The sequence below is a fragment of the Syngnathus typhle genome, linkage group LG9, assembly GCF_033458585.1.
Source record: "Syngnathus typhle isolate RoL2023-S1 ecotype Sweden linkage group LG9, RoL_Styp_1.0, whole genome shotgun sequence".
NCBI lineage: Eukaryota > Metazoa > Chordata > Actinopteri > Syngnathiformes > Syngnathidae > Syngnathus > Syngnathus typhle.
In genome coordinates, this window is record NC_083746.1 from 14,459,024 (window position 1) to 14,472,908 (window position 13,885).

Below are 13,885 nucleotides of genomic sequence, written 5' to 3' on the forward strand. Positions count from 1 at the left end.
GCATTGAAACCATTGAAGTCTTCCAATTGGAATAGCGTTAGTTATCCTTTGCCACACACTTTCTCAGTATCTCTTTCGTCGTCGGTTTTATGCATTTCTTTTAGCATTTTCCATGATGAGGGTCTGTTCATGCTAATTTTATTCATGCATGAAGCGCTAAATTACATTAAACTAGCGAGCGACACGTATAGCTCCAGATTAGACGGGACCACGAAATAAAGAAAAGGGTGACGCAACACAATGTCATCAACATCAACTGCCTTTAGCTTAAAAGCGGCATCATATGCATTTCTTTTGTCCCCCATAATGACAGTTTGTGTATAAAAGCTTTCTTTCAGTAATGTCCGTCTTGATCTCGTTCTGTCTCTTCTTTGTGTGAATTATACGGCACTATTTGCCTGGCGGATGGACATGCGATCAACACACCACTTTTCTCCCCAGTGACCGTGTCCATATATCCCTTCGCCCAGCAAAGCGGTGCCGCACAACAGCGGTCCACAGCCTTTTTAAGAGTGTATAAAAGTGATCAAGTCATCACAAAAATCACGGAAATAATCATATATAAGCCCCCCATAATGACGGTTTGTGTATAAAAGCTTTCTTTCAGTATTGTCCGTCTTGATCTCATTCTGTCTCATCTTTGTGTAAATTTTACGGCACTATTTGCCTGGCGGATGGACATGCGATCAACACACCACTTTTCTCCCCAGTGACCGTGTCATACATCCCTCCGCCCAGCAAAGCGGTGCCGCACAACAGCGGTCCACAGCCTTTTTATGTGTATAAAAGTGATCAAGTCATCACAAAAATCACGGAAAAAATCCTATATAAGCCGCACCGGACTATAAAATTTGATAAAAAAGTCGCGCCTTATAGTCCGAAATTTGCAGTATATACATTTCATTATTACTACTGTCCACTGTTCCTTTCGTCCGATCGCGGTTTGCTTCGTGTACGCGCCGTTTGATTGACATTTCCGGCGCGCTCCTTTGAGTTTGCCTCGCATCGTACGAGTAGCCATTACGCAGCGGCACGGCGACGAACGGTCGCCAGTAAATGTATTTTGTTTAGGGGTGTAAATCGCGGATTTTGTCACGATACAATATCATATCGATACAAAGAACTACGATACGATATTTGCCAATATCTTAAAGCCTGCTGCGATTCATTCACGATATATCACGATATAGTGCACTACGATCGTTTTTTTTTTTTTAAATAAAAAATATAGAACAATATCCTGATTTATAACAATTCATACGCAAAATCAACAAGGTACTGCAAACTCTTTATTTAGGAAATTACAAGAGTATTGTAGTATACAAAGTGCTTATTTTAACACTGAACTTTGATGTCGTGTTGTTTCTTTAAATGTGCGGCGAGATTTGTGGTCCTTGAATATTTGATCACCGCATGGCAGGATTTACAAACTGCACGTGTCTTGTCCGTTGAGCCGTCTTTTCTTTGGAATCCAAAGTGCTTCCAAACAAATGACTTGAAGCCTAAAGGGGAGCAAATTTCCTCATCTTTTTGGACACTAGCCATAGCACCAGCCCAGGAGCCGCGTACTAGTTGTCGACTCCCCTTTCACGTGCCTGCTCTGCTCACAACACAACACAACACGCCGCCGCGCCTCTGCTCCCGGAAAGAGGAAGCAAGCAACAATGAACTGGATTTCAAAATAAAGTCGCGTCTAATGTCCGAGGTCAAACACGGCGATTGAAATCGATGTTTACGTTTAGCATCGATGCCAATAAATCGTAGAGCATTATATCGATTAATCGATGTGTATCGATGAATCGTTACACCCCTAATTTTGTTGTCTCAATCGATGACTTATGTTTGGTGTGTTGCCGAGAGTATTTCATTTATGGTTATTATTATAATTTGCCAATAATTCAGTATAGCAATCAAAACTGAACGTCTTCCTTCCTGTGTTCTGACAGACACCCGGGCGTGAAAATAGCATAACCATCCGAGCCAACCCCCTATACCAGGGGTGGGCAAACCTTTTGACTTGCGGGCCAAATTGGGTTCTAAATTTTGACCGGGGGGCCGAACCAGGAGCAGATGGATGTAGTGTTTGTGTGAAGTACCGTATTTTCCGCACTATTAGGCGCACCGGATTATAAGGCGCACCTTCAATGAAGGGCCCATTTTAAAACTTTGTCCATATATAAGGCGCACCGGATTATAAGGCGCATAAAATAGAAGCTATACTGCAAACAAACTGAGGTTGACTAGGGTTGTGGTATGCATCCACTAGCCAATAACCAACGAGCCCTCTGTAAACAATCGCGTTTCTCAAACGATCTCCTATAAAATGATCGGAACGGACTAAAGTTTGATCTAACGCATTGGTACTACTTACCTATGTTTCCCTTCCATATCGCTCCGTAGATTTACTCGAAACATTAACGGAGCAGCCTATTTTGACATGAAATAGCCTGGTGCGTATAGCAGCTATCGTTATAGAATTAGCCATCCGCAAATTCCCATGAGCCTCAGCTCGCAATCTCCCATGAGCCTCAGCAAAGTGTAAACAATCGCGTTTCTCAAAGGATCTCCTATAAAATGATCGGAACTGACTTAAGTTCGATCTAACACATTGGTACTGCTTACCAATGTTTCCCTTCCATATCAATCCGTGAATTTACTCGAAACATTAAAAGAGCAGCCTACCGTTTTTTTCCGTGTATAATGCGCGAAATTTAACTAATTTATTGTCCTAAAATCTGGGGTGCGGATTATACATGGGTAAAAATTTTTTTTTAATTTTTTAAAAACACTTTTTTTTTTTTTTTAAGAAAATCATGGTACAACAAAACCAACAACAGGACTGACCGACAAAGACGTGGAACAAAAAGACGGGGTGACAATACCAAAGACAGGAACAGATACCAAACAGACATCATGACAGTAACACATGCAATGATCCGGCGGTGAGCGAGGGGCAGACAGGACTAAAATACAAAACACGTTGCATTGATTGAGGTGACACAGGAAGGGAGGGGCGAAGCGAACAGAAACTATGGCAACCTAGACACAGCAAAACTGGGGACGAGACATGACAAATCTCCCTCGAAATAAAACTTGAAATCACCTTTCTTGTTTGTTGTCAATCGCGCATCGCATTCAGCCATCCTGCCCAACACACTTAGTCAGTAAAATTCATAATTGACGACACATCGTTTGATGCGATGGTGCAATTCTTGATGGTGTGTTGTTTTTATTGTTTGTTTTTTAATCTCCATCGCGGACCGGACGCCATACCGAGGCAATATCACTGCGCATGCGCACTATGGATCCGATGCGAATAGTCCTCTCTTCTTGACTGACAATGAATGTGATAGTTTAATACAATCAGCAAATAACAAAATGCGTATTACAGGTAATATCTTATTTCACAACACTTTGCCTTGTTCCTTTCGTCTCTGCTGTTCACTTCAAACACACTCCATACGATCGCAATGCTCTCGTATCAGACGCTTGCTCGATCACCTGCTCGTTTGCTGTCACAATGTACCCTACACAAATCCGAGACATTTGTTGCGGCTCCGAGTCACGACGAGGGGCAAGTTCTGGTTTCCAAGGGTGTTTTTCCACATGTCCGCACTGATCGCGGTGGTGCCTTTACGGGCAGTCGGAGAAATCAACGCCAACAAAAAAAAAAATTACATCCAGCCTAGTTAAAACCGTACCAAAGACTATAAAAATGGGACCCATTGCCTCCCTGCGTGTGTGACGATCATTGGGACTTAAAAACTAAAAAAAAAAAAAAAAAAAAAAAACAAATTTGGGTGGGTATTATACATGGGTACAGGCTTTTTTCCAGCATCAACATGCCATTTTTAGGGTGCGTATTATACATGGGGGCGCATTCTACACGGAAAAAAACGGTATTTTGAAATGAAATAGCCTCGCGGGTACAACAGCTATTCTGTGACGCCCCCTGACTACAGTTGCCGTAATGTTGGGAAGCGATACGACCTTGTCATTTACTAGTCTTACTAAAACGTACTGAAACATTTTGCCAGAGCACTGTGTACAACCAGTATGGATCAACAAATTCATCAATTGATCCATATATAAGGCGCTCTGCATTATAAGGCGCACTGTGGTTTTTTTAGTAAAATGTAAGTTCTTAGGTGCGCCTAATAGTGCGGAAAACACGGTAATATAAATGACATGTAAAGGTCATTGCATAAATGGTTTTTCCTTTTAGTAGATACTAAAGCATGGCTATTAAAAAAAAAAGCTTTTTGAAAACAAATGCATTTATTAACAGCATTAAAAAAATACTATCAGTGATTCTTATTAAATACGACACTGTTATGATGAATGACATTTTCCATCACCTCAACGCCTGCATGTCAGATTTATGAAATGTGTTTAATGAGGCAAAATCACATCCAACAGCAAACATTCTGACCAAATACATCATCTTGAAGAATCAGTGAAAGAACACATCTAAATAAAGTAATAAAGAATATCAATAGTATTGCTGGTTTCCCTTTTTTGCTAGGGCATCATAGCCTGGAGTAAAATTTGTTGTGGTAATTCTTAGGATAGAGCCGAGGTGTTGGTCCGTTAACCTAGATCTGTGACGGTTAGGGGTGTAACGATTCATCGATACACATCGATTAATCGATAATGCTCAACGATTTATTGGCATCGATGCTAAACGTAAACATCGATTTATATCGCCGTGTTTGACCTCGGACATTAAACGCGACTTTATTTTGAAATCCAGTTCATTTTTGCTTGCTTCCTCTTTCCTGGAGCAGTGTGCACGTGTTGTTTTGTGAGCAGAGCAGGCACGTGAATGGGGAGTCGACAACTAGTACGCGGCTCCTGGGCTGGTGCTATGGCTAGTGTCCAAAAAGACGAGGAAATTTGCTCCCCATTAGGCTTCAAGTCATTCGTTTGGAAACACTTTGGATTCCAAAAAAAAGATGGCTCAACGGACAAGACACGTCCAGTTTGTAAATCCTGCCATGCGGTGAGCAAATATTCGGGGACCACAAATCTCGCCGCACATTTAAAGAAAAAACACAAAGTTCAGTGTTAAAATAAGCACTTTGTATACTACAATACTCTTGTAATTTCGTAAATAAAGAGTTTGCAGTACCTTGTTGATTTTGCGCATGAATTGTTATAAATCAGGATATTGTTTTATATTTTTTATTCAAAAATTAAAATCGATCGTAGAGCACTATATCGTGATGTATCGTGAATGAATCACAGCAGGCTTTAAGATCTCGGCAAATATCGTGTTGTGGGTCTTTGTATCGATATATCGTATCGTGACAAAACCCGCGATTTACACCCCTAGTGACGGGCTTTGTTGACGTTCATGTGGCTGAACGTCTTCTCACACACGTAGGTCGAGCCTAATTGTCCACTTTTCTTTAACATTCGGCACTCAGTCTCCACCTTTCTTTTCTTCGGGCCCCTCATTTTAATGGAAGGATTCCAGGGGAAGGTTTGTGGGTGGCAACATAAAACTGCATCTGAAAGGTCAGCGTGCGAATTACGAGAATACTGACGTCACAGCCTACACTCGAAATTCGGCACTGCTAGATGTAATTACTACATACTACTGAGTACGCAGACGCACTTGTGAGTGTGCACCGAGGTTTCTGACACAGCTCCCGGGAGTAAATGCGCTGCTTCCCCATCTACTGGGGAAACATAGTAATTGCAGGGAAAATGACCCCAAAAAAAATAGCTACGTCAAAGTCAGCTTTATTGTCAATTTCTTCACATGCCAAGACACACAAAGAAATCGAAATTATGTTCCCACTATCCCACCGTGACGAGACATAGTACACAATATGCATACAAGTAAACAACACAAACAAATAAAAATAAGAAGGCACATACAGCATACAGTCAGAATCACACAGTACAGGACGCTACGCAGAAGGAGGGAGAGAGTTCCGTGGCGAGCAGTGCTTTCATACCACTACAGAGTCCCGGCACCATTCGTCATGGATGTAGACGCATATTCCACCTCCTCGCGTTTTTACAATGGCCCGGTCTGCTTGATAGCACGCTAGCCGCTCCAGATGTACAGCAGAGTCCGGAATGTTTACAGTCAACCAAGTCTCAGTGAACACGAGCACACAGCAGTTACGCACTGTCCGGTTCGTAGATCTCAGCAGGCGAATGTAATTCACTTTGTTGTCCGGCGATCGAACATTCGCCAGAAGAATGGAAGCCACGGCCGGGCGAGCTGGCCGCCAGCCTAGCCCGGACGCCTCCGCACTTGCCCCTCTTCTGCCTCCTCGCACACCGCTTCCGACACTTGCCATCCGGGGGAGGAATAGCAGACGAGCCCGGCGACGTTCCAGGACGGAGCAGCGAGCTACTTTAATGTCTCCGCATCAAAGTCCAGAACACCACAAAACTCACCGTCGCCGATGTCGAGCAGAACCTGCCGGCTGTACTTGTAGCACGACTCAGTACAATGAGACAAACACATAAAACTGTCGGACAAACACTCATTAAACGAACAAAACACAGAACGGCCAGGACAGTGAGAGGCCGCTGCGTGTGGACGCGTCCCCATCTTATCAAATACTATTTATTCAGGTTTGGCGGGCCGAATTAAATGGCCCCGTGGGCCGGATGTGCCCCGCGGGCCGTAGTTTGCCCATGTCTGCCCTATACAATCCTCAGGCTTCCCAACAGTAGCGGTAGCAGTTTGCATTATTTTATTGCAACGTTTTTCCTTATTCAGATTTGTTTCAAGACCACAGTTACAGTTAGACTTCACGTTGATGGTTAATGCAGTTATTGCAATTTTGTGGTTTTATCACAGTAGATTGGTTTATTTAAATTCAAAAACCAGAACCTATTCATTTACAAATGTGATTGCACTTTAGTTTACATATTTAAATGTTCGGATATTAAAATGTGATACAGTTTTTGGCATAATAAAATGCTTTTTCCCTCTAATATATTGTTTTAATCATTTTTCGGATGTAATTATTTTCTGTATAAAAATTTAATTTAGTGTTCAAAAAGTCTTTTTTCAAACTTGAGTCTTGAAAAAGAGGGGGTCGTCTTATAATCGGGTTCGTCTTATATTCGGGCCAATACAGTATTTTTTTCCCCTTTGTGGTGCATTTTATTGCTGATGGGACTCGTACTCAGGAGCGACTTTCAGTTCGAAAAATATGGTACCTTGTTTGATTTCACATGAATCGGTGCTTAATACTGAACCAAATTGATCCATACCAACAAAAAATACCATCGTCGGTACCCATCCCTAATCAGGAGGGAATAAAAATGCATTGGAAACTATTCACTTTTTATAGACAAGTGCTGAACATGATACAATACCTCTCGGCGTCGATTTTAATGGCCACACAGCATTTTTGAGCCGTCTCAGCAACGCTGTCATCCTCCCAGCTGGCTATCAGGTTTGCTGACTGTTCATCATTACCTATGAGCAGGTAATGCAGTGTAATTTACTATAAAATATAATCTGTTATATGTTCCTCATCCAGTGTTAGTTGTCAAAATATGCGCGATTTACCATATTTTCCGCACTATTAGGCGCACCGGATTATAAAGCGCACCTTCATGAAGGGCCCATTTTAAAACTTTGTCCATATATAAAGGCGCACCAGATTATAAAGTGCATAAAGTTTTTTTAAAGTTAAGTTTTTAGGTGCGCCTAATAGTGCGGAAAATACGGTACCCACTTGAAAGATATTTATTGATCCGAGGATTACATCTGAATTTTGTTTAATGATCACATGTTTTGCTTTTGTTTATTTTTATTTTGCTATTATTTTATTTCATTTGTTAGGACATCAAGTTTCATTGCTTACGTTAGTCACTGGCAAACAGGTACCGTATTTTCCACCCTATAAGGCGCACCTAAAACCTAAATTTTTATCAAAAGCCGACAGTGCGCCTTATAGTCCGGTGCGCCTTACATATGGATCAAGTGATGAATTTGTTGATCCATACTGGTTGTACACAGTGCTCTGCCAAAATGTTTTAGTACGTTTTAGTACGACTAGTAAATTACAAGGTCGCATCGCTTCCCAACATTACGATAACTGTAGTCAGGGGGCGTCATAAAATAGTTGTTGTACCCGCGAGGCTATTTCATTTCAAAATAGGCTGCTCTGTTAATGTTCAAAGTCAAAGTCAGCTTTATTGTCAATCCCTTCACATGTCAAGACACACAAAGTAACCAAAATTCCGTTTCCTCCATCCCACGGTGACGAGACACAGTACACGATACACATACAAGTAGACGACACAAAATAAAAACAAGGCACAAACAATAACTAATAAATAAATAAAATGAGTGATGAATAAATAAAACAAATAACCCAATAAATAAGAGGAGCAAAACTGAGCCAGTGTGCGTACATCAGACAGTAAGCATAGCGCAAAGTACAGGACGCTACGCAGAAAAGGGGGGCGAGTTCAGGATCCTAACAGCCTGGAGTATGAAGCTATTGGAGAGTCTGGTGGTGCGGGAGCGCAGCCTCCTGTACCTCTTCCCAGAGGGCAGAAGCTCAAACAAAAGAGTGAGCGGGGTGACTCACATCACTCACAATCGTGGTCGCCTTGCGGGTGAGATGGGAGGTGTAAATGTCCTTCAAGGAGGGGAGCGAAGCACCAATAATCTTACCAGCCGTGTTCACTATGTGCTGCAGGGCCTTCAAGTTGTAGTCAGTGCAGCCGCCACCCCAAACAGCAATACAGCTGAAGAGGACACTCTCATTGGTGCCGCGGTAAAATGTAGTCATGACGGCCGCAGCAGCGGTCGCTCGCCTGAGTTTCCGCAGGAAGTACAGGCGGCGCTGGGCTTTCTTTGCCAGTGATGCGGTGTTGGTGAACCAGGAGAGATTCTCACTGATGTAGACCCCCAGGAACTTGGCACTGCTCACTCTCTCCACCACAGCACCGTCGATGGTCAACGGCAGGTGTTGGGTGTGACCCTTCCGGAAGTCCACAACAATCTCCTTGGTCTTGTCGACGTTCAGCAGGAGGTTGTTGTCCCTGCACCACGTGGTCAGAAGGTCAACCTCCAGCCTGTATCGAGTCTCGTCTCCCTTGGTGATGAGACCCACCAGAGTCGTGTAGTCAGCAAACTTCACTATGCGGTTGTCGCTGTAGGTTGCACTGCAGTCATGCGTCAGGAGGGTGAAGATCAGCGGACTGAGCACGCAGCCTTGGGGGGGCCCCCATGCTCAGCGTGATGCTGGCGGAGATTTTGTCGTCAACACGTATCACCTGTGGCCTCTGACAGAGGAAGTCCAGTAGCCAGTTGCAGAGGTAGGTACTGAGGCCCAGCGTGTCAAGTTTGCTGATGAGGCGTTGTGGCACAATGGTGTTGAAGGCAGAACTGAAGTCCACAAACAGCAATCTCACATCCGAGTCCCTTCTTTCCAGGTGGGTGAGGGCTGAGTGGAGGGCAGAGCAGATGGCATCCTCAGAGAACAGTTTGGCTCGGTACGCAAACTGGAAGGGGTCAATGGTGGGGGGGGGAGAACGGATCGGATGTGCTCCAAGACAAGCCGCTCAAAGCACTTCATGATGATGGGCGTAAGTGCCACGGGGCGGTAGTCATTGAAGCAGGACGGAGCGGGTTTCTTCGGCACAGGTACGATGGTGGCAGCTTTGAAACACGACGGGATGACGGCCTGCTGCAGGGAAGTGTTAAAGATGTCTGTGAAGACAGCCGTCAGCTCACCAGCGCAGTCCTTCACCGCTCGACCCGGGATGTTGTCAGGGCCCGCCGCCTTACGGATGTTGATAGCGGCAAGCGCCCTCCTCACGCTGTCGGCGGAGAGGCACAGGGGCAGCTCGTGTGAAAGAGGAGTGGCCTTCAGCGGGCAAGTGCTGTTCTGAGCGTCGAAGCGAGCAAAGAAGCGGTAAAGGTCATTGAGCAGACGGACGTCCCCTTCACAGCTCTGCGGTGCGGGCTTGTAGTCCGTGACGGTCTGAATGCCCTGCCAAAGGCTCCGTGCGTCCCTGCTGTCCTTGAAGTGGGCGGTAATTTTGCAAGAGGACGCCGTCTTTGCTTCTTTGATGCCCCGGGACAGGTCGGCCCTCGCAGTCCTCAAGCCAGCCTCATCCCCCGCTCTAAAGGCTTTGTCCCTGGCCCTCAGCAGCCTGAAGACAGCCCCCGTCAGCCATGGCTTCCGGTTAGCCTGAGTGACGATGGATTTTGAGTGAGTCACATCATCAATGCACTTCCTGATGTAGAAGGAATCAGAGTCAGTATGATCCTCAATGTCTGTCCGATCGTCGCAAGTGGCAGCCCTCCTAAACATGTCCCAGTCAGTAGAGCCAAAGCAGTCACGAAGCGCATCAGAGGCACCCTCAGGCCACACCCGTACCCGCTTTCGAACCGGTCTGGATGCTCTCACCATTTGTCTGTATGCGGGCAAAAGCATAACAGTGATATGGTCAGAAAGGCCAAGATGGGGGAGGGGGGCGGCTTTGAAAGCTCCTTTATGCGAAGAGTAGACCAGGTCCAGGAAGCTGTCGCCACGCATAGGAAAATTAACATGCTGGTGAAGCCTCAGAAAAACAGACTTCAGGTTAGCATGATTAAAATCCCCAGCGAAGATGGTGAAACCGTCAGGGTGCGCTGTCTGTTGTTCACTGACAGCCTGGTACAGTTCACTAAGAGGCGCGATCCTGTTGCCTTTGATGTTGGAAGGCGGGATGTAAACCGCGACCAGCAGAATCGCGGTATATTCCCTTGGCAGGTAAAAAGGACGGCACTTAATGATCACAAACTGCCAGTGGCGAGCAGTGCTTGCATACCACTACAGAGTCCCGGCACCATTCGTCACGGATGTAGACGCATATTCCACCTCCACAAGATTCTCCCCCTTGTACAATGGCCCGGTTCGCCCGATAGCACGCTAGCCGCTCCGGAATGTTGACGGTCAACCATGTCTCAGTGAACACAAGCACACAGCAGTCCCGCACTGTCCGGTTTGTAGATCGCAGCAAGCGAATGTAATCCATTTTGTTGTCCAGCGATCGAAGATTCGCCAGAAGAATGGAAGGCACGGCCGGGCGAGCAGGTTTGGCCGCCAGCCTGGCCCGGACGCCCCCGCGCTTGCCCCTCTTCAGCCTCCTCGCACACCGTTTCCGACGCTTGCCAACCGGGGTAGGAATAGCAGACGAGCCCGGCGACGCTTCAGGACGTAGCAGTCCGAGCTCCTTTAATGTCCCCGCATCAAAGTCCAGAACTCGACAAAACTCGCTTTCGCCAATGTCAAGCAGAACCTGCCTGCCGTACTTGTATATCATTGATGTGTTTCGATAGTTGTGGGGTCGTCACTAATTATTTGTGTTTAGATAAATGTCTGAGCTATAATGGTGTAATTAATGATTAAAACTTGAAAGTATCTGTTTATTGTATTCGTTTATATGTTTAATAAAGACAAAGCCATCCCAAAACTGTTGTAATTATTTAGATTTTGATCTAAATTAGCCTTGAATAAAAACTAAGCAGTCACATGAATTAACAGAAAAAATGGACAGCCGGACCCGGACTCCTGGACCAGAGGCCGGACTCGGAGCAAAAATCCGACCGAGTCCACAGCCCTGGTCTTAATTAAAATACATGCATTGTATTTGACCTATGGTTTTTTTTTTTTTTTTTTTTTTTTTAAATGGTATGACACTCAAAGTAAATAATTTTTTAAAAATGGGCATTTATGGCTCTGTCCGCCAAAAAGGTTCCCGACCCCAGCTTTAGAGGATAGTTTGTCCTCAGGGGTGTCAAACGCCTTCCCTCGGGGGCCGCATTCAAAGTCAAAGTCAAAGTCAGCTTTATTGTCAATCTCTCCACATGTCACAACACACAAAGAGACCGAAATTACGTTTTTCTCCATCCCACGGTGACGAGACACATACCACGATAGACATACGAGTACGCGACACAATATAAAAACAAGGCAAAAATTCAAACAATCAATAGTAAGAGTGATGAATAAATAATAAATAAACAGATAACACAATAAATAAGAGGAGCAAAACGGAGCGAGCAAGCATAGCGCAAAAGTAAAAAACATCATAAACAAAAAGGCACAGACAATAAATAATAAGAGTAATAATAAATAATAAATAAACAGATAACACAACAAATAAGAGCCAGTGTGCATACAGACAGTACAGACAGTAAAAGTACAGGACGCTACGCAGAACGGGGGAGCGAGTTCAGGATCCTAACAGCCTGGAGTATGAAGCTGTTTGAGAGTCTGGTGGTGCGGGAGCGCAGGCTTCTGTACCTCTTCCTACATGTTTTCCAGGTTTCCCTCATTAAACACACCTGATTCAAATGACCAGTTCATCCTCACGTTCTGGAGGAGCCTGATTGACATTTTTACATAAAAATTCTAAAATATTGCTTTTTATACCAGGTCTAATGTTCGTATAAAGTTTCATGAGTTTATGCCCAGGTTCAGACCTTCAAAAACATTTTTTTTTTTTTTGGTATTCATTTTTTGGGGGAGGAAATAACACATTGCCACAACAACTCTGTCTGGCAAAATAAATGCTTTTAGTAGTTTTTCCATCCTAAACATTTTTAGAAGAAACACCCAAAGTTTGAAAACAATCAGATAAAATCTCTTGAAGATGTTCAATAAAATGTAACCTATTAGACGATATGGTGCCCAATTCCAAAATAAAGTAAAAATGGCAGATTTCCTGTCAGTTTTATCGTATGGCTGTCGTTCTCGTAACTGTTACATATGTGCCCCAATTTTCACAGATCAAGGTGAAGTGTACATTAAGTTTTCTTAGTCCGCGTGAGTCGGACGGATTCCGAAGCTTTGTTCGAGATCCGAGCAAAGATTTTCCGACCATTTAGGTCGAACTAATAAGTCGAGTACCAAGGCCGTTGAGTTCCGAGGTTCGATGTAGTCAGTACAGTGTTTGTAACGCAAGCTCATTTAAAGCCAATTGTGAACTCAACCACTTTGAAGTTTGGAACTGACTCTAAAAGTTTCTGTCCAAAAATCCTTGAATGGCAAATGGAGGATTGCTTTACAAAAGAATTGGGATCAAAGGCAATTTTGTTCATACACGGTTCGCAGTCCTTAGCCTAAACGCCGATACACAGATACTGAGCGTTTAAGTAAGATCCTAACCTCAATTTTGGCGGCGCAGGCTGTCTCGACCACAGTCCGCTGACACCAATATCGTTAATACAAACTATAGTCTTTGGAGTTGAAATCTAATGTTTTTTTGTTGCACACATTTTCAATTAGGGGGAGGCTAACTCGCTATGTACTCCTACTCATTTCACTGAAAATATTCCTAGGACAATCATATTGGCAAAAATATAAGCACACACCTGTAATGACGATGACAAAAACAAACTTCCTCTGTTTAGCCAAATTAATGGCATCAGGTATGGATCCACTGAACCAAATCATCGTAAAGGTTACGCTCATACGATCACATACACGCAAGTACGGACACTTATCAAGACACGATTCGCGACGGCTGGGTAATCCATTGCGCGCATGCGCAGAATGCCAATCGGCCATCTTTGCTCGCTTACTACCTTAACTACACGAGTGCTGTGTCCAAATTCACAGGCTGCTCCCTTCTAAGGCCACACACAGTACCCAACAAACATCACACATCACCAATAGGTAAACAAAACAAAAATAAATAGACAAAGTATCACCAATAGGTAAACAAAACTAAACAAATCCACTGTGGTGTGCAAAGACTGGAGTCGGAGGCGGAGTGATAAATGACGGTGCCAACGGCAGTTGTTTTAATGACATTTATAATTATCTTCTCTCAACCACGAGCCGACTCTTTTTCCCTCTGTAATGTCGTCCTGACATAAAACAGGCCACGCCGTGTGCTG

General features: G+C 44.2%; 1 protein-coding gene across 4 annotated transcripts in view; it reads right to left on the reverse strand.

Annotated features, from left to right (window-relative positions):
• ubxn4 (UBX domain protein 4) overlaps positions 1 to 13,518 on the reverse strand; it is an 85,600-nt gene extending 72,082 nt beyond the window's left edge. For 3 of the 4 annotated variants that reach the window (XM_061287418.1, XM_061287417.1, XM_061287419.1), the window contains exons 1-2: positions 13,358 to 13,518; positions 7,351 to 7,453 (exon numbers count right to left, since the gene is read on the reverse strand). In XM_061287418.1, coding sequence (XP_061143402.1) covers positions 7,351 to 7,453; positions 13,358 to 13,457 — 203 coding nt within the window. In that variant the 5' untranslated portion in view covers positions 13,458 to 13,518. The remainder of the gene's footprint in view (positions 1 to 7,350; positions 7,454 to 13,357) is intronic. The other variant, XM_061287416.1, reaches the window with a different exon arrangement.
• Positions 13,519 to 13,885: the final 367 nt, after the last annotated feature.